A 22,643-nucleotide genomic window follows, 5' to 3' on the forward strand; every position below is an offset into this window, starting at 1 on the left:
TACGTGACCTGTCTCAGAATCACACCAAAGCGGACCCAGAGCCATGGCACCGTGGGGAAGGCACTGGCCTTGCACGCGGCCGGCCCAGGTTCGATTCCCCTCACCCCAGAGGGTCCCCTGTGCCCTGCCAAGAGGGAGCCCTGAGCAACCCCTGAGCACCACCGAGTGTGACCCCCCAAACCAAGGGGAAAAGTCACACCAGCCTAAGACCAGGGTCTCGTGAGTTGACCCTGCGGGGCCTCGGTGTCTGGTCTCTGACAAGGACCAGGGTGGGTCTGGAGAAACGCCCCTGAGGGGCAGCAGGCGGGCAGCGGGGCCCTCGGAAAGACTGAGGCCAGGCTCAGGAACTCTCCCCCTTTCTTGCCCAGGAGACTCCGTTCATTTCCGTCATCACTGGGAAACTACACGCTGGGCCTTTCAGGGGAGGGGGGGACCCAGAGAGGACAGAGGCCAGTGTGTGGGCAGAGCAAAAGGGCTTTGGGGGCGGGTGACGCTGGAGGGGCAGGTGGGGGCTTCCAGGTGGACGGCTTCACAGCCGTGACCACACTGCTGGTGCCCTGGGCATTGTGGGGCTGTCCAGCCCCAGGGTAAGGGCTGGGGATCACCCTGGGCAATTAGGGGGGGTGTCCAGCCCCAGGGTAAGGGCTGGGGGTCACCCTGGGCAATTAGGGAGGGTGTCCAGCCTCAGGGTAAGGGCTAGGGGTCACCCTGGGCAATTAGGAGGGTGTCCAGCCCCAGGGTAAGGGCTGGGGGCTACCCTGAGCAATTAGGAGGGTGTCCAGCCTCAGGGTAAGGGCTGGGGGTCACCCTGGGCAATTATGGGGTTGTTCAGCCCCAGGATAAGGGCTGGTGGTCACCCTGGGCAATTAGGGGGGTGTCCAGCCCCAGGGTAAGGTCTGGGGGTCACCCTGGGCAATTAGGGAGGGTGTCTAGCCCCAGGGTAAGGGCTGGGGGTCACCCTGGTGCCCACAGTGGCAGTCCAGAGTGGAAGAGGAGCCCAACCTGGGTGCCTGGTGGAGGCTGGGCTGGACCCCGGGGAGCAGAGGAAGCCTCAGGGTGGGGGAAGGGCCTCCCAGATGTGTATCCCCCCCCCAGCCACATCAGAGCAGCCAGGCTAAGTCCCCTTTTACACATCCAGGACATGGGGTGCACCCCTGCTGGCCCAGCTGAGTCCTCCTTCAGCTTCTGTCCCCCTGCCTCAGTTTCCCCTCTGTAACATGCACAACCCAGAAGGAAGAGACTGTTTTTCCAGGGGTGTTGGACTTCACCCAAGCACTGTGGGGTGAGGAGGGGGGGAAGGGGCTAGGAGAAGGACCAGCACTGGACCCAGCTGCATGTGTGGTCGCTGCCAGTGACGGCCATTCCCAGAGTTCAGTGCTCCTGGTTCAGGGCATGACTGGGACCCCAGAACCCACCAGGTTTTCTCCCCTCCCAGCTTTCAGCCAGCTCTAACATGGGAATGCTTACACCTCAGAACTCCTATTCATGCCTCAGAACCCACCGCAGATTTTCCACCCTCCTGCAGCCCCAGCTCCCCACCTGCCCTTGGTGTCTCAGTCTGTCCCGGTACCGACCTGGAGTGTCTGGGGATGTCTCTACCTGCCCTCCCTCCTCCCACCTCGTCAGACGAGGGAGCAGGGCCCGTGCAGAATCACGCAGCGTTGAGCACTTGGTGAGAGGAAGGGAGGGAGGGAGGGGCAGGGCCGGGCGCGGCGATGGGGAACCGGAGAAGGTGGAGGCGACAGCACCGGGCGCTGGGCGGGACAGATGGAGCGAGGGAGCCGGAAGGAGGTGGGCAGCGCCAGATGGGCGGACAGGGGCGACTGGCGGGGTGGGGAGTGGGGAGACCCAGCTGCACCCCCCTTGGCTCGCCGCCTCCTGCCAGGGCCCGGGGCGCGGGGCGCGGGGCGCGGGACGCGCGTGCGGAGTGCGCGCGCCTGTGCGCCCGGGGCCAGCGGGCGGTGCACGTGGATGCGATCCGGGCGGGTAAGGCTCCAGCGGGGCGCGGGGCTGCGGGGACCCCAGCATCGGAGTGGGGGGAGGGGGTGGGCTGGAGCGAAGGAGGGGGGCTGCCCATCTGGTTTCTGGGGCCCCCAACCCCCCATCCCTGCCGAGCTGACCCGGGAAAGGGGAAGGGGCCTCCCGGGCGGGCGGAGACGGTGGCACCGGGATCCCACGGCGGGGCGGCTGCAGGGTTGATGGGGGAGTCGGTTTCCCTCCCCTCCTCGCAGCACCCCTCAGAATGGGGCTGGGGGGGGAGGAGGGCACGCTGGTGGGGGCCAGGTCCCCCCTCCCTCCCTGAGCTCATCTATCTCGAGAAAATTATATTTAAATATCTCTTTTGTGCGAGGCAGAAGCTGGGCTCGCCCCTAAGAGGCGGTTTCCATGGCAACAACAATTGGCGGCTTCCGTGTGGTGAATCAGCGTTGCCATGGCAACCCCATCCTCTATGCCCAAGGTGCTGGGAGGGGGAGGAGGTGAGGGCCGGGGCGGGGGCTGGAGTGCAGGTGCCCCCTCCCCCCACCCCCCTCTCTACTTCCCAACCAATGCCGCCCCCCACTTTTACCTCAAAACTGGTCCCATCTGGTTGTGGTCTGGCTGGAGGAGTGTGGTAGTCAGGTGGAGGGGGACAGGGGGAAGGGAGAGTCGGTCGCTCCTTTTCCCAGGTGGGGGTGGGGGTCCCTCTAAGAGTTGGTGGACAGCAGAGGGGCTGGGGGGCAAAGGCAGACCATTACTGGGGAGATTGGGCCCCTGGGCCTGGCACACCCAAATGTCACCAAGCTAGCACTCAGGAAGTGGGGTGGGGGAGGGGCAGGGGGCTTGGAAGTGGAAAGCTCAGGCTGGGGGTTCAGGGGAAGCCCCCACTCGCGAGGGACCTCTGACCAGGAAAGGGCACCCTCACATCAAAGATGAGAGTGGTCAGAGCAAGAAGACTCCAGGGGACCCACGGTTATCGGACTCAAAAGAATGGGTGGACAAGGGGCCGGAGCGATAGCACAGTGGGGAGGGCGTTTGCCTTGCACGCGGCTGACCTGGGTTCAATTCCCAGCATCCCGTAGGGTCCCCTGAGCACCTCCAGGAGCACTTCCTGAGTGCAGAGCCAGGAGTCACCCCTGTGCATCGCCGGGTGTGACCCAAAAAGGAAAAGAAAAAAAAATGGGCAGACAGATCTCGGCATGTGGAGCCTAGTAAGCCACGTTGCTTGGACTCACTGCCCCTAGTCTACGCAGAATCTCTGACCTGATGGGAGCTGGGGGCAGGGCGGGGGGCATGGTGGCTAGGGCCCCTGTGTGTGTGTGTTGGAGCTCTGGACCCGTCTGAGCTGGGATGTTGGCGTCTTGGAAACGAGGCCCAGAGCATGACTCTCCACCTGGCATTGCAGCCATTATCAAGCGTCTTCTGGACACACGGGGACTCTGAGGGTGTGGGCATGGGGAGGGGACTTGTCCCACAGCCAGGGCCTCCTTCAAGGCCGCTGGGCTCGGACAACTTCCATTTGGGCCACTCACTTCAGCTGCTGCGGATTCTTACCCATGCCCTGCCTTGTGTGTGCGCATGTGTGTGTGTGTATGTGTGTGTGCGTGCGTGTGTGTGTGTGTGTGTGTGTGTGTGTGTGTATGGAGCAAACAGGCACTGTTAGCAGACTGCCTGCATGGGAACTTCTTCATGGGATTTAAAGGATGTGTAGGAGTTCTCTGGAGACCCTGCCCTAGGCTAGTCTCTCCTCAGACCAGTGGAATAGCGAAGGCCACCCCGACCTGCCCCCATCCACCTAGGCTGTTCTCAGATGCCCACAGTAGCTCCTGCCTTTGGCTCAAGGAGGTGAGGAGAGAGGACTCACCAGGTCATGTCACATACAGGGACCGAGAGAAGTTTCGTGTGCCTGCTGCCACACGAGAGAGGCAAGGGGAGGTCAAGGGGGCTCTTGGGATTTGGTTTTGCAGGTAACGTAGGAGTTTGCCGGATAGCCTGAGCAAAACCATCCGAGTTTGGCTTGACGGGGTGTTCAGTAGTGCCAGGGGGTCCAGGAGGCAGAGGAAGTGGACAGCACCTGAGCTGAGGCACCTAGCAACGATGTCCGCTGCTGACCTCCCCCGCCCTCCCTCTCTCCGCAGATGGCGCGGCCAATCCAGGTGAAGCCTGCGGACAGCGAAAGCCGTGGAGGTAGTTGTCATCTCTCCATAGCTGCCAGGCTGGGGCACATGGCAAAGGAGCAGTGGGGGGGGGAGGGCGGGGGGAGAAGGGGATTCCTTCCCCTGCTTCACCCCAAGGAGGACAGATCAGCGGGCCTGAGGTGGATCCCTTCCCCCGCCCCCCCACGCAACAGGACATCCCTAATAGCCAGGTGGAGCCCCCTGGCTGGGGTGGGGCAGGCGTCCAGGATGGGGGGGTCTGCGGGTCTACAGACCCTGGGGCTCCTGCAGGACTGCAGGGTGCATGATGCTTGTCTGGGTAAATGCACGTGTGCATGTGAGCATGCATACCTGGGCTCCCTGTGTGTGTGTGTGTGCGTGCATGCGTGTTCCTGCAGTTGGTGTGGGAAAGGGGCTCCCAATATACATCTGTGCATGGGCTCACACGCCAGAGCATGTGTGTGTTTGGCTGTTTCCCACAGGCATGGGGTGTGAGACTACAGGTCTGGTGTATGTGCAGGGCTGGAGCAGGGAGCGGGGGTGGGCATGGCAGGGGGAGGCGTGGCTGCCCCTGGTGGGATCCCAAAGCACTCATCCTTGAGGGTCTTGCAGCCCTTCCCCATCTCATATGGAGTTGGGGGGCTGAGGGAGAGGAGCCAGCCTTGTGGGGGTAAAAGGGCATGGAGATTAGGGCCTCTCTGTATGTGTAGGAGCTCAATAATACCCATCTTTCTTGGGAGCTCTCTCATACTTTAACTTGGCTGCCAAGGATTCGAGGGGCTGCTCTCTCTCTCTCTCTCTCTCTCTCTCTCTCTCTCTCTGCACTTCTTCTCTTCTGACTCTCCTTCCCTGCCACCCCCATGAGTGACAGCTGCCAGAGAACAGGTTTCCATAGTAACCCGCTCTGCATCCCTGGGAGATGGAGCTGCCACATTCGTTCCCATGAGAGCACAGTTACCGAAGGGGTCAGGTTTCTGGCACCCACATTCGGGAGACTCCGTTTCCACCTGGACCCTGGCCTTAGGCTTGAGCACTGTTCCACACCTCCAGCCCCCCAGCCAGCAGGTAGATGGGGACCCAGGCCCCGAGGGCACCCGGCCGGCTGCACTCACGCAGGATGCCTGGGAGGCCTAGGGACAGCTAGGGGCCACGCCCCATATCTGGAAAAATCCAGATGTTGGATAGTCAGGCCAGGTGGTCCTTCACCCTGGTCCTCGGTGACATTTTGGGGGTGCGCGTTAGCCAGAGATGGCGCTGGTCCCCAGAGTGGGAGCGGAAGCCCACAGGGACCGAGAGGCACCAAGGTGGAGCCGTTCCGGACGCTCGTGGCCGTGTCCTCTCGCCTGGCCCCACGGGACCCACCAGAGCCCATGGTGTCCCTGCTGCCTCCTGAATTTCCCGGGGCCAGGGACTTGGCTGAGGGGGAGTCTCCACCCACAGGGGACCGGAAGCTGTTTGTGGGGATGCTAAACAAGCAGCAGTCGGAGGAGGACGTGCTGCGGCTGTTCCAGCCCTTCGGGGTCATCGACGAGTGCACGGTGCTCCGGGGGCCCGACGGCAGCAGCAAAGGTAAGAAGAGCTCCAGCTGCGGGACCTGGGGGCGGGGCATGTGTGTGAAGGGCGGGGCCTACGATTCAAGGCGGGCCTATGCCTATAGGGGTGTGGCCCAAGGTGCAAGGCGGAGCTTATGAGAGGCGGAGCCTAGAATGCAAAGCAGGGCTTGTGTGTGGGCGGAGAATAAGATGCAAAACAGGGCTTGCATGTGAGGGGCGGGGTCTCAGATGCAAAGCAGGACTTAAGTGTGGGGCGGGACCTAGGGTACAGGGACAGGGCTTATGTATGAATGATGGAGTCTAGGACACAGGGATGGTGTGGCCATGTACAAAGAGGGAGGGTATAGGCTGTAGGGGGTGTGGTTGAGGGCCAAGGAAGCAGGGGGCAGGCTGGTGCATGAGGAGCCTCAGGATGCTGGGGGTGGGATTTGTGCCTGGTGGGCAGGGTCCAGGACGTAGGGGTGGGGCTGGTGGAATTGGGATCAGTGGCCGGAAGTGGGGGTCCGGAAATGGGGCTGGCAGAGACTGCTTGCACCTCGACCCACCTATCCACATGTCTCTACCGGATTCCGTCCATGGGGCTGTCTGTCTGATCCCACCTTCCCCAGTGGCCCTCTGTGGCTGGACTGTCTCGGGATAATTGTCGGCTGACCTGCCCTCATGACGTCTGTGCCTCGGGTTGAAAGTCCCTCCGCCTTCGTCTCTCTGTCTCTCTGCCCGAGTGTGCCCCTGGGTCAGCAGGGCGCTGCCGGTCTGTCTCTACCTGGTTGCACCTGTTTGGGTTCATCCGTGCGACCCCTCTCGGTTTGCCTGTCTCTGCCTTGGCCACTTTTCCTCTCAAGGACTGGTTTGATCCCACGGTTCCTGGCCATGAACTTGCCAGGCTCTCTGATCTCGCATCTCGATCCAGATCATAAAAGGCCCCCTTGGAAAGCCGACACCCATGTGCTTTTGTGTGTTCAAAGGATTGTGCGTGCAACACCGCCCGCCCCCCTGCAATTCCAGCGCCTTGCCGCCCTCCCCCTCACCCCCACGCCCCCACATGTGCCCAGCCTCTCCCTAGCTTTCTGCCTGCCGGGACTCTTGCCGTATGACTGTCTCCATCTGCCTGTGTCTGGTGGTCTCGGGTGGTCTGTCTGCTGATCCTGCCATGCCACAGGCTGGATGTCCCTGACCCCCTGGCTTCACCTCACATCACCAGCGGCCCCAGCCCCCTGGACCTTGCTTCCGGACCTGGGAGAATGTCGGCCCGCGAGTGCCCCCAGCCACGTCTGAGGGCGCCGTCTTTAACTCTGCGACTCCGGTGTCGACGCCTGGTCTCGGGGTGGGGGTTCTCGAAGTCTGCGCTCTTGGCCTGTTCCTCCCAGCAGGACCCTGCCCAGCTCTGCCTGGCGCTTCCCCTCTGCTTGAGTGGCCAGCAGCTCTCTGGCCGGCTCTCCCAGGGGGGCATGCCCGCCTCCAGGCTGACCACCCACGCTTGTCTTGCGGCCCGGCCCCACGTGGCCCCGCTGTCTCTGCACACTGCACTGACGGAGTCTCCTGTCCTCGTGTCTGGCTTCCTGGCTGCCCGTGTCTGACGCTGTCCACCCAGGCAGGGCCACCACGAGGCTCCTCCCTGCCCCAAAGACTGACCCCGCTTCCCTTCTGGCTCTCTTGGGGCAGGCTGTGCTTTCGTGAAATTCTCATCCCACACGGAGGCCCAAGCGGCCATCCACGCCCTGCACGGCAGCCAAACCATGCCGGTGAGTAACTGGACCGTGCAGGGGTGTGGGGAAGGGGGGGGGACCCACACTTCCTGTCTCAGGTGTGGGAGCCCCCAGCACTTCTCAGAGAGGGGCCAGGTGAAACCACTCCACAGGTGGTGTTACTGCGAGTGTGCACACGTGTGACAGGGCCTGTTCCAGGCTGTTGTGTGGGACTGCACGGGTGTGCGTGATGAGTGAGTGTGTCCCAGTGTGTGGGACTGGTGGCGCACATGTGATTGTGTGGTTGCGTAGTCACACACCTGTGTTGTGTCTGTGCATGTCTGAATGTGAGTGTGTACCTGTGCACGTATAAGTGGGTGCCTGTATGGACGTGTACTGTATGTTTGGGAGTGTGTGTTGATGTCTGTAAGTGTGGGTGTACGGAGTGTGCGAATGGGATGTGAGTGTGAATGTGCATGTCTGTCTCAGAGTGGTCATGCGTGGCGTGAGAATGTGTGTGCATGGGTGTGAGGGTGTGGGGATGTGCATGAGTGTATCTGGAGGTACATTGTGAGTGTGGGAAGATGATGAATGTGTAGTGTGTAGGTGTGTGCATGTGTGTGGACAGGCATGTTGAGTGTGGGACTGTGTGTATATGCATATGTGTGGACATGCATGGTGAGTGTGGGATGTGCATATGTGTATGTGCATGTGGACATACATGATGAGTGGGAACGTGCATATGTGTGGACATACACAGTGAGTGTGGAGTGTGTGTGAGTGTGCAGGTATGCGCATGCTCAGTCGAGGGGAGCATCCATCGGCTTTGCTGACATGGACGGGGATGTGCTGGGGGCAGGTAGGAAGGAGGGTGGGACGCACCCACATGGTGGGTGTTCGGGGACAGACCTGGAGGTTGTGGGGCTGCGGGGAGGCCCCCAGGTGTGGGGGTGAGTCCCAGGGAGCTCAGCTGCACTCGGAGCCAGCACCCACTCCTCTCTGGACCTCCTAGAACCCAGAAATTGGGTGTGATTCACGGGGTGTGTCCCAGAGCCCTTTGCTTGCACCCTGTCCTTGCACTCGGGGCTCCGAGACACCCGGCCTGGTCCCTGGGACGTGGGGCACCATCCATAGCAGGATCAGGCAACCCGGGTTCCAAGCCCCCCCAGGGAGGACCCTTCCGGGAAATGACACCCTGAGTCTCTCTCAGGTGTGGGTGACAGCTGAGGGTCCCCGACTGGCCCCGACGACTCACCTCGGGACACAAAACCCAAGTGTGTAGCTGGGGTGACAGCTGCCAGCACCTGCCCCTCACCCGGGAGGCCCGGCTGCCCCGTGGGATGGTTGGTGTGGGGGCGGGGACTCCAGAGTCTGGCTCCCTCCCTCCTCCTCTCCCTGCCTCTCTGCCGCCCCCTACAGGGCGCCTCGTCCAGTCTGGTGGTCAAGTTTGCGGACACGGACAAGGAGCGGACGCTGAGACGCATGCAGCAGATGGTGGGACAGCTGGGCATCCTGACCCCGTCTCTCACCCTGCCCTTCAGCCCCTACAGTGCCTACGCCCAGGCTGTGAGTGACCGCAACATGTGCCCCCGCTGAGCTCCCGACACCCCTTACTATGCTATGGCAGGGGCTGTGCTAGGGCGTGGGCGGGGCGGGGTGTGGCCGGGGCAGTGTGCCCTCCCACTTCCTCGCCACCCGTCTGCTGCCTCCCCCAGTTCTTGACTGAATCAGGCTCCTCCGCTTCTGCGCGCCTTATCCCAAACAAGGCTTATTCTTTTCTTTCTTTCTTTTTTTTTTTTTTCTCTTTTTGGGTCACACCCGGCGATGCACAGGGGTTACTCCTGGCTCTGCACTCAGGAATTAACTCCTGGCGATGCTCGGGGGACCCTATGGGATGCTGGGAATCGAACCCGGGTTGGCCGCGTGCAAGGCAAATGCCCTCCCTGCTGTGCTATCGCTCTAGCCCCACCCACAAGGCTTATTCTTGAACCCTGTCCTAAGCTCTCAGCCCAAGCTGCACCCCAGCTCTGACGGGATCCCAGGCTCAGCCGCGAAAGGAGGTTTGCCCAGGTGGAATCCCAGAGCCAGGCTCAAATGCACGCTAAAAGGAAGACCCGCCCTTGGGTGGCACCCCAGATCGGGTGGTACCTCGAATTAGATTAGCTCCAGTTCTGCTGGGGCCTTCCCGGTCCAGCGCTGGCCGCTGGCCGATCCCAGATCCAGCCCAGATGCTCAGCGGAGCCCTGATCCCAGCTGAGTCAAGACAGAACCCACACCCCAGCCTCCCCCTCTTGTGAGCCATAATCGGGGGTGCCACCCCACAGCATTCCAAGCGCCCCCCTCTCCGCCCCCAGCTCATGCAGCAGCAGACAACTGTCCTGTCCACCTCGGGCAGCTACCTGAGCCCTGGCGTGGCCTTCTCACCTTGCCACATCCAGCAGATTGGTGCCGTCAGCCTTAACGGGCTGCCTGCCACGCCTATCGCCCCCACCTCTGGTGAGAAACGGGGGCGGGGGGCTGCGGAGGGGCCAGGGATGTGCTGTGGGAGGGCGTGGAGAAGGGTGCGGAGAACAGTGGCCAGGGCAAGGGGAAGGCAATGCCACAGGTGGTCCTGGAGCCAACTGAGTGGGGCGGGGCCGGGGGCAGTGCTAGGGTGGGGATGGGGTGGGGGCGGTATTAGGGTGAAAAAATGCCAGCTGCCGTGCTAGAGCGGCAGCATCCTAGGGCAGTGCTACGATGGGACTGGGACGGTGCTAGGGCATGGTTGTGGCCAGAGCAATGCTGTGGTGGGCGTGGTCGTGAAAGGGCGTGTCCAGGGCAGTGCTGTGGTGGGCGTGGTCATGAAAGGGCGTGGCCCGGGCGATGCTGTGGTGGGCATGGTCATGAAAGGGCGTGGCCAGAGCTGTGCTGTGGCCGGGTCCGTGCTTGGGCAGGAGCTTGGTCAGCGCAGTGCTCGGGTGGGGAGGGGGTAATTCTGGGGCAGTCTAAGGCCCACTGAAGTGGGCCAGGGCTGTCCAGGGCACAACCGGACACCCAGTACACCCTTCCGCCCCACAGGATTGCACTCACCGCCGCTGCTTGGCACTGCTGCTGTGCCCGGCCTCGTGGCCCCCATTCCCAATGGTTTCGCGGGGGTGATGCCGTTTCCTGGCGGTCACCCCGCCCTTGAGACCGTCTATGCCAATGGCCTCGTGCCCTACCCAGGTAACTCGGCTAGTCCTATACCGGGAGCGGGGCAGGGTGCGGTCTCTGGGTCAGTGACAAGTAGCGGGAGGCACAGACAGGCAGTAGGGCCGGGGCCGGGGGCCGGGGCGGTGGTGACCTTGTGCACTGGAACAGAGAGGAGGTGGGGAGTTTGTGTGACTGACGTTTCCGGATTCAGAGTCAGTCTGAGAAATGTGACTTACCCCGTGAATCCTGTCATGAGTACTGCACTGTGTCCACTGTTAAAGAGGGGAAACTGCCCCACCCCAATTCTTTTTCTCTTTTTTCCCTCCTCTTTCAATTTTTGGGCCATACCCAGCAGTGCTCAGGGCTTACTGCTGTGTGCCCAGGTATCTCTCCGGGGATGCTGGAGATCAAACCCCGGTCAGCCACGTAAGCACCCTACGCACATGCGCACAGCATTTTCTTTCACAGAATCTCTTTCCTCTCCTAAGTTCTTGCTAAATGACCCCATAAAACATACCCACCCCACCACCTCACCCTCTCGCCACCTTTCTCCATTGGAGCAGAATCTTTTGGCTGAATTTCCCCGGGGCACTGACCAGCTCTTCCTCCTGAGTGGAAGGTCTTTGGCTGCACGGTGTGGGGCGGGAAAAAGTGGAAAGATTGGGGGGTGGGTGATGACGTGGGGCTGAGGCCAGGCAGCCTGGGGAGGGTCCGCGAAATGAAGGGGAGCTGTAAGGGGGCGGTTGACAACCTCTTGGAAGTCACAAAAGCCAGGATTTCGATATTTCCATTCCTCTCGTATCAGAATGACTCTGTTCCGGGCCCTTCACCTGTCTGAGCCCCGGTTTCCTCACCTGTAACATGGGGTGGGGCATTAGAGCACAGGTAACATTGGGGTGGACGTCTGTTGTTTGTTGTCCTCCTAACTCTTAATGATTTGGGGGCTGCAATGAATGGAAGACTTTTGCTGCCCCCACCCCACTCAAGTCTTTCCATCTGCCTCGCAGCTCAGAGCCCTACGGTGGCTGAGACCCTCCACCCTGCCTTCTCCGGAGTTCAGCAGTACACAGGTAGGAAGACAGCCCGTTTATGCCCCGCCCCCCACGCTCTAGCCAATCATTTTTTCCCTAGCCCTGCCCCAACCCACGCTGTCCAATCATCTCCCTTCCCTAGCCTTGCCCGCCCCTGCCACTCTGTCCAATCATCTCCCTTCTCTAGCCATGCAACTCCCCCACCACTCCCTGATCTGGCTCCTCCTCCCCAGGGGATACCCTCACCTGCCTCTTGTGGCCTTGACCCAGTCTAGCCTCTTGACACGTCCCTTCCCCCAGCTTTCAGCCCTGTGGATCCACTCCACGTCTGCTGGATTCTGGCCATATCTCTGTGATGGCCCACTTCCGTTTCTTTGGCTCTCTTTCCTAAGGCGTCCTTGTACCACCCTCTTAACGCTTACCCCCACTTTTCTTTCGTTGTCTCCTTGACCCTGCCTTCAGGCCCTCCTCCTTCTTTTGCTATGCACCTCCAAGATCTAAACTTGGTCATATCCCTGCCTTACAAAGTGACCCTGCCCCTTCTCTTCTGGCCTCACCCACAATTTGCTACTTTGCCCGGGCCCTTAGAACCCCCCTTCTGTGGTGGCCACGTCTTATTGATGACTCTTGCCCCACCCCCATACCGCCACCCTTGCAAGCTCTGCCCCGCTGACTCAGCCCCTCAACTCATTTATGCCACGCCCACCACCTTGACCACATCCTCTGTTATGGCTCCGCCCATAAATTCTGGTCCCGCCCATACTGCTACCACTTTGACTCCTCCCTGGCCCCGCCCACCAGAGTGAACACGCCCCCTTTGTTGTGGCTCCGCCTCCAAATTCTGGTCCCGCCCACACCTGTATCACTTTGACTCCTCCCTGGCCCCGCCCACCACAGTGGACACGCCCCCTCCTTTTTAGACCCGGTCCTGGCCCCTCCTCTACCGTGGCCCCGCCCCCCGCGGCCCACTGCGCAGGGCTCGTTCTGCCTCGCCCCCCTCATGCATCCTCCGCCCTGTGTTTCGCTCCTGGTCTTCGCAGCCATGTACCCCACTGCGGCCATCACGCCCATCGCGCACAGCGTCCCCCAGCCGCCGCCCCTCCTGCAGCAGCAGCAGCGAGAAGGTGAGGGGGCAGCAACCTCCCCTGGGCGCCAGCCCCGCCCTCCTGACCGCCCCTTCCACCTCAAGGATTTGGGGAGCCCGGGAGCCCCTGCTTCGTGCCCTGGCGCTGTCCTTTCTTCCTGGGTTTTGGCGGGGCGGGAGGCCCCCAGGAGCTGAATCTTCCTCTCTGATGAGTCTCATTTTCCTTCTCCCCGGAAAGTGCTCATTTCGAACCGGTAGGAAGTGCAAAACTGATGGAGCCTCAGGATTTGCGGAGAGAAACTTGTTCTTGAGACTGGGGGTTGGGGGCTGTGTGATGGGGGAGGGGGGATGGGGAGGGCTGGGGGGGGAGGTAACCCAGGTAAACAGAGGCCAAGGCATCCGATGTAGCATTCGAGGCTGTGCGGTCCTGGAGTCGGACAGCCAGCCTTCACATCTGCCCCGCTGAGGGTGGCGCCTCGCTGCTCCGAGCCTGTTTCCGCCCCTCGCAGCGCTGGGAATCAGGCTTAGCTGTTCCTGACCTGCTCCGAGGCATCTGCGCCGGCGGATGTGGCCTCCAGGGGGCGCTGTGGCCCACGTCAAAGGCGGTCAGCCCATGACTGTTCTAGCTCCTGCAGCTCCCGGCCCGCTGGGGTCTTAGATCACGTGAGCCGCCCCGCCACACGTGCACCTGTGCAGCGGGGGCCACGGAGGAGCCTCTGAAAAGGCTGGAACCTGGGTGGTTGTCACCCAGCACCCCCTCGACCCCGGCTGGGTGGGGGAGGGAGAGGAGAGTGAATTCCACTGAAGTGACAAGTTCAACACTTGGCAGAACCTGACAGCTCCTGGAGGTGGACCTGGGTTGGACCTGATCACAGCCAGAGGTGATCCCTGAGCACAGAGCCAGGAGTAAGGCCAGAGAGCTGCCGGGGTGACCCCCAAACCAAAACAGAAGACCAAAGAAACACGTAAACTTGGACTGGGCAAATCGCTCCCAGGACTGATCACAGGGTTTGCAAGTGGGGCCTGGGGTTTGAGCCCCCGCATCATGCCCCCCCCCCGAGTACCTAGCCAGACTCTTTTTTTAAATTTATTTTATTTATTTATTTTTTCTTTTTGGGTCATACCTGGCAATGGAGGGGTTACCTCCTCCTGGCTCTGCACTCAGGAATGACTCCTGGAGGTGCTCAGGGGACCCTATGGGATGCTGGGAATCAAACCCAGGTCAGCGCATGCTCTCCCTGCTGTGCTATCTCTCCAGCCCCACCTAGCACTGCTATCTCTCCAGCCCCACCTAGCCATACTCTTAAGCACTGCTGCCCACACACACACCAAAAAATAACGAGAAAAAAAGGCACGAATGCTAGAAGAGACCGAGAATTTTCAAGTCTTGAGACCTGAAATTTGCCGGTGAAAGGGTCTGTGGAAGGGCTCCAGTGAGTGAAAGGAAATATTTGACATCAGATAGATGGGAGAGATGAAACACAGGGATAACTTCTCTTCATGTTTGTGTGTCCTGGGTCACGCCCAGCAGTGCTCAGGGCTGACTCCTGGCTCTGTGCTTAAGGGTCACTCCTGGTGGGGCTCACGGACCCCATGGGGTGCCGGGGATTGAACCTAGTAAGTGCCTTACCGGGTCTCTCCAGCTTGGGGCCAAGTTCCTAACACATTTAGAGAACTGAGAACTTTGGCAGATGTTCAAGGTGTGCGAGTGTGTGTGTGACAGTGCGAGTATGTGTGTGGGTGTGAGTCTGAGTGTGTGTATCAGTGTGTGAATGTGTGTGTGCGAATATGTGTCTGTGTGTAAATGTGCGTGCAAGCGTGTTTGAGTGTGTGAGTGTGTGTGAATGTGTGTGAATGTGTGTGAAGGGTGCGTTGGTTGATGCCTTATGAGGTTTGGATCAGGAATGTGGTTTTTGGGTTTTTTTGGGCGGAAGGACCCACCCACACCCGGTGGTATTCAGGAGTTACTTCTGGCTCTGCCCTCAGAAATCAGCCTTGGAACCAGAGCCATCGCACAGCGGGAGAGCACGTGCGTCACACACAGCCGGCCTGGATTAAATCCCCAGCATCCCATAGGGTCCCCCAAGCACCACCAGGAGTGATCCCTGAGCACAGAGCCAGGAGTCAGCCCCGAGCATCACCAAGGATGGCCAAAAACAACGAATTTCTCCTGGAAGTGCTCAGAGGACCCTATGGGATGCCGGGGGTCACAGCCAGATTGGCTGCGTGCAAGGCACGAGCCCTCCCGCCGTCAGTCACTCAGGACCGTGGCGGGTGCAGCTTCCTGCAGTCACGGGGGGGGGGAGCAAGGAGATAGCGCACGCGAAAGGCACACTGGATCACTCTGGGAATTTTATGGGTTTTTTTTTCTTTTGGTTTTTGAAGATCGGGCTGCTCCTGCTTCTGTGCTCGGCAGTGACTCCTGGCGGGGCTCTGGGCCGATAAGTGGGGTACAGGCCAGGAGCTTGAAACCCTGGCACTGTCTCCCTGGCCCCGTCTCCGAGCGGATATAAAAGCCACGAACATAAGGAGACGGTCCCAGTCAGACAGACGCGAAGGGATGGTCTTGGATAGTTGCTGGCTCTGGGTTTCCGCACGTTGCTGCTGTGTATGTCTTTATGGTAGCCGCGCTGTGGGAAGGACCTGGGGAGGGACTATGTTAAAGGTCAGCTGGGCTGCAGCAATGGGACAGCAGTTAGGATGCTGGCCTTGCACACGGCTGACCCGGGTTTGATCCCTGGCATCCCATAGGGTCCCCCAGTACTGCCAGGAGTGATGCCAGAGTGCAGAGCCAGCATGGCCAGGTGTAACCCCAAAACAAACAAATGAAAACCACAAAAACCTGTTTCCACTAGAGAAACAGTAGGTAGAGCATTTGCCTGGCGCATGGCTGACTCGAATTCCCTTCCTGCCACACCGTGTGCAGGAGTGGCCCCTGAGCACAAAGCCTGGACTGAGCTTTCAGCACTGTTGGGTGTGGCCACAAAACAAAAACACACAAAAAATTCCTGGGTTTGGGGGGAGGAGCAGCTGGAGGGGCTGGAGAGGGATAGCACAGTGGGTAGGGAGGGCGTCTGCCCTGCACATAGCCGACTTGGGTTCAATCCCCAGCATCTCCTAATCTCCTAGGGTTCCCCAAGCCCTTCTTCCCTGTCTCTCTCTCTCTCCTCTCTCTCTCTCTCTCTCTCTCTCTCTCTCTCTCTCTCTCTCTCTCTCTCTCTCTCTCTCTCACACACACACACACACACACACACACAAGAATCAGCTTCGGAGGTCTGGAATTTAGGAATGGAGAATCATCCTAATAGTGCCCTTGATTTTCTTTTTTAAATTTTATTTATTTATTTATTTATTGGCTTTTTGGGTCACATCTAGCGGAGTTCAGGGGTTACTCCTGGCTGTGCACTCAGGAATTACTCCTGGCAGTGCTTGAATGACCATATGGGATGCTGGGAATCGAACCCAGGTCAGCTGCAAATGCCCTACCTGCTGTGCTATATCACTCCAGCCCCTCAGGAATCACTCCTGGCAGTGCTCGGGGAACGACATGAGATGCTAGGGATTGAACCCGAGTCGGTCGCATGCAAGGCAAACACCCTTCCCGCCGTACTATTGCCCCAGCCCTTGATTTTATTTTTGCATCGTCTGAGTGTGGATTATTCCAGGGGTGGGGAACTATCCAAGGTTTTGAAAACTCACTGCATATTGGGGGGCAGGGGGTGGAGCCAGAGAAATGTCTCGTTTTGGTCTTTTTAATTATTTATTTTTGTTTTGGGGCCACGCCCAGCAATGTTCAGGGTTTACTCCTGACTGCACTCAGGGGTCACTCTTGGTGGTGCTTAGGGGACCCTCTGGGATGCCGGGGGTGGGGGGGTCGAACCTGGGTTGGCCGCGTGCAAGGCCAGTCCCCTCCCCGCTGTCCTGTGGCTCCAGTCCCTCCGCGTCTCACTTTTCCCGATGGTTTTGAGGCTTCTCAGAAATGGAAAGTTCACTCTTAGCGCTGTGCAGAATGATCACAACCGTGGAACGGGGGTTCTGGGCACCTGACACACCAGGGAACCCCGAGTGAGGTTCAGGGGTTTCCCGGGGCTGGGGTGTTCTCTGGGGGGGTCTGTTGGGGGGCAAGAGGATCATCTGGATCTGGGGCGGGGACCGTGTGGGGCCCAAGGGCCACTGATCGGGGTTCGAGTCTTGCCACTCCCCTCCCCACTCCTCCTTCCCCACACCCCTTCTTCCCGGGCGCCCCCCAGGACCGGCTGGGCCCGCATCCCTCCCCCGGGGTCCACCTCCCCTCCCTGGGGGCTTCACGTCTCTCTCTCCCCACCTGCAGGTCCCGAGGGCTGTAACCTGTTTATCTACCACCTCCCTCAGGAGTTTGGAGACACGGAGCTGACGCAGATGTTCCTGCCCTTCGGCAACATCATCTCCTCCAAGGTGTTCATGGACCGAGCCACCAACCAGAGCAAGTGTTTTGGTGAGTACCCGCCGGGACGCCCCGCCCGGGGCCAGGAAGGCCCTGTCTTGCTTCCGTTCACTCAGCCACCTACACACGTGTCCCTCCGGCCACTGGGTCCCCCCTTCTACGCGCCTGCTCATTTGTCTGATCCATCCACGCCTCGATGCGCCCATTTATTCATCTGTTTTCCCGTCTTTCCATCTATCTCTCCAACTGCCCATCCACTCACCTGGCCAACCCACCCAACCACCCACCCACCCAACCACCCATCCACCCACCCATCCACCCATCTACCCACCCACCCATTCACCCACCCACCCACCTACCTACCTACCCACCCATCCACCCACCCATCCACCCACCCACCCACCCATTCACCCATGTACCCACCCACCCATCCACCCACCCATCCACCCATCTACCCACCCACCCATCCATCTACCCACCCACCCATCTACCCACCCACCCATCCATCCATCCACCCACCCACCCATCCACCCACCCATCCACCCATCAACCCGTCCATCCATCCACCCACCCATCCACCTACCCACCCACCCATCCACCCACCCATCCACCCACCCATCTACCTACCCATCCACCCACCCACCCACCCACCCACCCATTCACGATCTACCCACCCACCCACCCATCCATCTACCCACCCACCCACCTATCCACCCATCCACCCATCCATCTACCCATCCATCTACCCATCCATCCACCCACCCACCCATCCACCCATCCATCCACCCACCCATCCACCCACCCTTCCACCCCCCCATCCATCTATCCACTACCCACCTACCCATCCATCCACCCTCCATCCATCCCTCAATCTACCCATCCCCCACCCGCCCTCAGCAAATGGGCCCTGTGCAGGTTGACGGTAGGTTGCGGGCTGCCCTGGGGAGAGCATAGGTCGGCTTTGCCCCTGTCGGGAGTCTCTCTGCTGATGGCAGTGCGCTGTGTCCAGCTGTGTCCAGCTGTGTTCATCCTCCCCAGAAGTGTGGCAGGTGCTGTCACAGACATGAACTTGGAAAAATTTCATTGTGATGGGCCTCTGGCAGATGTCCACGGCAAGTCAGCAAGGGCCCCATCGGGAGCACAGGGAGGAGACAGGAGCAGGAGGCATGCATGGTTTGGAGGGTGGAGAGAGCATGGAGAGAGATGAGGAGAGGGAGAAGATGAAACCAGTTTTGAGAAACTGGAGGGAAGAGCTTTGGGAAGGAAGCCAGAGCCTGTTCAAAGGCCCTGGGGCAGGAGATGGCAGAAAATAGTGAGGAAGACCTCATGGGGCTGGAGCAGGGGGAACAGAGAAGAGGGGCAGGGAGGGAGGGACAGCCAGGCCACCCAGGGCCAGAAGGAAACAGCCATTGTAAGGGGGGGGCACACTGTGCCTCAGTTTCCTCATCTATAGTGAAGGCCAATATAGGGGGAGTCTTAGACTTCACACCACCCCTTTCTCTAAATCCACCCCTTGTAAGGCCAGAGAGAGCACAGCGGGGAGGGCACTGGCCTTGCCTGCGGCCAGTGTGGGTTCCACCCCCGGCCTCCCATATGGCTCCCAGAGGGTGGAGTTGGGAGTCAGCCCTGAGCATCACCAGATGTGACCCAGGAAGAAAAATGAATAACCTCCCCCCCACCTCCCACCCCCACTTCTCCATGGGCTCAGGAGAGCAGCAAGATCCCCTGCCCCCACCCACCCATCCCGCCTCCTCACCCCTAGGTGCCAGGCAGGAAGTGGGGGAGGTGGGAGGCGGGGAAGGAATCTGAGCAGGACCAGCTCGAGGACCTGCTCGAGGGACCAGGCTGGCACAAGGCGGAGCCAGGCGGGGAAGGGAGCCAGGGAACCCCGGGGGCGAGGCGCCCCCCCCTCACCGTGCGGAGCCGTGGCCACAGGGCGTCTCCCCCAGGGGCCGGGCCGATCTGCTCGTGCGAGCACACCCCCCCACCCCCAGGAGCCGGCCGGAGCTCAGAGGACGACCACCCTGCCCACCTCCGCGGCCCCACCCCGGTCTCTGCAGGCTTCGTGAGTTTTGACAACCCGGCCAGCGCGCAGACGGCCATCCAGGCCATGAACGGCTTCCAGATCGGCATGAAGAGGCTCAAGGTGCAGCTGAAGCGTCCCAAAGACGCGGGACACCCCTACTGACCCCCCACAGCCGCCCTGAGGCTGCGGGCTGGGCCCAGGTGAGCCTCCAGGGACCGCCTAGCACACGCGCGCGCGCGCACACATACACACACATTGGTCTGCATCCTTGGCCAGGGACCCCAACACACACACACACACACACACACACACACACACACACACACACCCGTTGGTCCGCATCCTTGGCCAGGGACCCCCCAACATACACACACACATTGGTCTGCATCCTTGGCCAGGGACCCCCAACACACACACACACACACACACACACACACACACACACACACACACACTCCCGTTAGTCCGCATCCTTGGCCCAGAGTGCTGACCGTCAGCCCTCAGGGGTTTGGGAGACTGAAAGGATGGGAAAGGTGGGGAGGGGATTTTGGAGAAGGTTCTGAAGCATGAATAGGAGTTCTCCCGAGACGCTCCACCCAGGATGGCCAGGACGGCGCTGATAAATCTGGGAGCTGGGAGCTTTCGTCTTTTTTTGTTTGTTTGTTTGTTTGGGTCACACCCAGCGATGCTCAGGAGTTACTCCTGGCTCTGCACTCAGGAATGACTCCTGGCGGTGCTCGGAGGACTCTATGGGATGCCGGGGATGGAACCCCGGTTGGCCATGTGCCAGGCAAACGCCCTCCTGGCTGTATTATTGCTCCGCCCCCAAACTGGTTGTTTTTTTTTAACACTCAGCTGAGATTGAGGGCCAGGGGCTGGACACTGGGGGGTCCTGAGGGGGTCCCAGCCGTGCCAGTTCCCTATGGGCACAAACCGTTGCTACGGACCATCTGAGCCTGGGCGAGGGCGTGTTGGTACTTGGTCAGGACAGGGGGGAGGGGCTGGTGCTTGTTGGGGGGGAGCCGTTCTCTGCCCCCTGGGGTACATCGCAGGTGCACGAGGCAGAAACGGCACCAGCCGACACTCCATCCTGGGGCAGGCGCGCTTCGTTTTGTTTGTTTGTTTGTCGTTGGGGGGTCAGACTCCCCAGGCTGGGGCTGACTCCGGGCTCTGCACTCAGAAATCACGCTGGACAGTGCTCGGGGGACCCTCTGGGGGACCGGGGATCGAACGAGTGCTCTCCCCACAGTGCTCCTGGCTGTGCTCTGGGGCAGGGTATGGGGACGGGCAGAGAGAAGAAGCACAAATGTGTGTGTGGGGTGGGGTGTGGCCCAGCGGGGGGCGGGGGTGGGGGAGATCGCCGGGCTCCCGTGTCCCCCCAGGCACCGCCCCCCTAACGCTGACCCTTCTCCACCAGGTGAGGGGCGTCCCCACCCGGAGGGTTTCTGCTTCCCGCCGACCCTGGACATTTCTGTAAATGAAGCCGAGTTTGGACACCAGCCCCCCGCCCCCACTCCCCCCCCCACCCGCCGTCTCCCTGACCTGCTCCCCCGCACCTTCCCCTGCTTCCCCAAATGTGAAACACCCCCCAAAGCCACCACCAGGAACTGGGAGACGGGGTTCCTGGGCTCGTCTGTGGGGTGGGGGTGGGGGGCCCTGGGCGTGGGGGGGTCCAGCGCCCCCTCCAGGGAACCTTCCCGCCCCGCGCCTCCCCCCCACACACAGCCTGCCCCAGCGGGCGGGCTCCCCACAAGGAATGGCGACTTTTCCTATATATATACATATATAGAGAGACAGAGAACTATATACAGTATATATATATTTTTGAGTATAAATCATGGGACCAAACTTTACCGACTTCCTTCGATCCAAGAGAGGTGGCCCTGGGCTGGTCACTCGGCAGGGATCTTGAAGGGCCGAGGCTGGCCGGGCCTGGGGCCCCCGCCCGCGTCCCCACCCCACACCCCCATCTGCCCACGAGGCCGGGGCCCTGGAGAGCCCCGACACCCATCGCCAAGTCCAAAACCTCCAGACACCCGGCCCTCGACCCCCGCAGCCGCCCCTGCCCCCCGCCCCGCGCCTCCGGGCCCAGCCAGCTCCTGTCCCTGTCCCTGCTGCAGTCTCCGAACCCCCCTCCGCCCCGCCCGCCCCCTTGTCCATCCCTCGCGTCAGAGCCTTATTCATGTGACCAATAGTCCTTATCTTTCCGTCGGGGGGGGCACGGACAGGGTCGGGGGAGCCCCCACCCCAGGACCCCTCCCAAGTGCAGGCAGCCTCCCCCTGCCTGGCATCACCAGCCTGGAATCACGGTCCGTGAGCACGACCTTCACTCCGGGACAACCTCAGCGCACGGCCGCCGCTCCTCGAGCAGATACCTCGGCAACCCCGCCCCGCCCCGCCCTCGCCCCGCCCCCAGCCCGCCCCTAGCTCCGCCCCAGCCTCGCTCCGCCCCGCCGCCCTAGCCCCGCCCCGCTCCGCCCACTTCGACCCGCTCCGCCCGCCTTCCTCCTCCTGCCCTCACGCCCTCCTGCCTGCCTCCTTCCTGCCTTCCTTCCTTCCTCCTTCCTTCCTTCCTTCCTCCCTTCCTTCCTTCCTTCTTTCCTTCCTTTATTCCTGCCTTCCTTCCTTTCTTTCCTCCTTCCTTTCCTTCCTCCCTCCCTTCTCTCCCTCCTGCCCTCTCTCCCTCCTTCCATCCCTCCCTTTCTCCTTCCTTCTTCCCCTCGTTTCTTCCTTCATTCCCTCTTTTCTTTCCTTTCTCCCTTCCTTTCTTCCTTTCCACTTTCCCTCTCTCTCCCTTTCCCTTTTCCTCCTTCCTTCCTTCTCCCTCCTTCCTTCCTTCCTCCTTCCTTCCTTCCTTCCTTCCTTCCTTCCTTCCTTCCTTCCTTTCTTTTTCTATCTTGGTCTTTCTGAACAGGTACAAAAGAAGAGAAAAGAAGGGGGGAAACAGGGTGGGGTGGGTGGGGGGGACGTCCAATGCCAATGGATGTTTTTGTTGTTGTCGTTGTTTCCGAGTTGGGGTGGGAGGGAGAATATTGGGGTGCTCCTGTACAGTGGCCCGAGCCGTGAACACGCACTTCCGAAGCACAGAATACAGTTCCCTGGGGTGCCCAGAGGCCGGGGCTCCTACTCAGGGAGGCCCCTGGGAATTTCATACGCTTGATAGCAAGCGGAGGGGAAGAAAAAGAAAGAGAGAGAGAGAGAGAGAGGAAAATTAAAACACCCCCTTTGTTTCTACCAAAATGTGTGGACCAACCCAGAAACAAAAACAAAAAAAAGCAAAAACAAAAAAAAAAAAAAGAAAAGAAAAATAACAAAAAAAAGGAAGAAGAAAAAAAAACAGAGCAAAAAAAAAAAAAAACACAAAACTTGGAACCAACTTATTTCACTATTCCGGACTTGGATTCTTTGTTCCGAGACACTCTGGAGTGTGCCTGTGTCCCGTGCGTCTGTGTGTGCCAGCAGGGAGTGGGGGGGCCTGCGTGCGCCCCCCCGCCCCCGGGCCCCCCAGTCCCACGCCAGGGCGCCTGCAGCCTGGCG

General features: G+C 60.5%; 1 protein-coding gene across 17 annotated transcripts in view; it reads left to right on the forward strand.

Annotated features, from left to right (window-relative positions):
- Positions 1 to 22,311, forward strand: part of CELF5 (CUGBP Elav-like family member 5) — a 40,254-nt gene extending 17,943 nt beyond the window's left edge. For 3 of the 17 annotated variants that reach the window (XM_055124861.1, XM_055124875.1, XM_055124869.1), the window contains 11 exons: positions 4,116 to 4,167; positions 5,574 to 5,702; positions 7,349 to 7,428; positions 8,791 to 8,937; positions 9,726 to 9,867; positions 10,429 to 10,575; positions 11,550 to 11,612; positions 12,614 to 12,697; positions 16,988 to 17,131; positions 19,075 to 19,306; positions 20,524 to 22,311. In XM_055124861.1, the coding sequence (XP_054980836.1) occupies positions 4,116 to 4,167; positions 5,574 to 5,702; positions 7,349 to 7,428; positions 8,791 to 8,937; positions 9,726 to 9,867; positions 10,429 to 10,575; positions 11,550 to 11,612; positions 12,614 to 12,697; positions 16,988 to 17,131; positions 19,075 to 19,268 (1,182 nt within the window). In that variant the 3' untranslated portion in view covers positions 19,269 to 19,306; positions 20,524 to 22,311. Of the gene's footprint in view, positions 1 to 1,700; positions 1,792 to 1,840; positions 1,987 to 4,115; positions 4,168 to 5,573; positions 5,703 to 7,348; positions 7,429 to 8,790; positions 8,938 to 9,725; positions 9,868 to 10,428; positions 10,576 to 11,549; positions 11,613 to 12,613; positions 12,698 to 16,987; positions 17,132 to 19,074; positions 19,307 to 20,523 lie in introns of those variants that run through there. The other 14 variants (XM_055124870.1, XM_055124871.1, XM_055124873.1 and 11 more) reach the window with 14 other exon arrangements.
- Positions 22,312 to 22,643: the final 332 nt, after the last annotated feature.

Source organism: Sorex araneus, chromosome 2, assembly GCF_027595985.1.
Source record: "Sorex araneus isolate mSorAra2 chromosome 2, mSorAra2.pri, whole genome shotgun sequence".
In the NCBI taxonomy this organism is placed as follows: domain Eukaryota; kingdom Metazoa; phylum Chordata; class Mammalia; order Eulipotyphla; family Soricidae; genus Sorex; species Sorex araneus.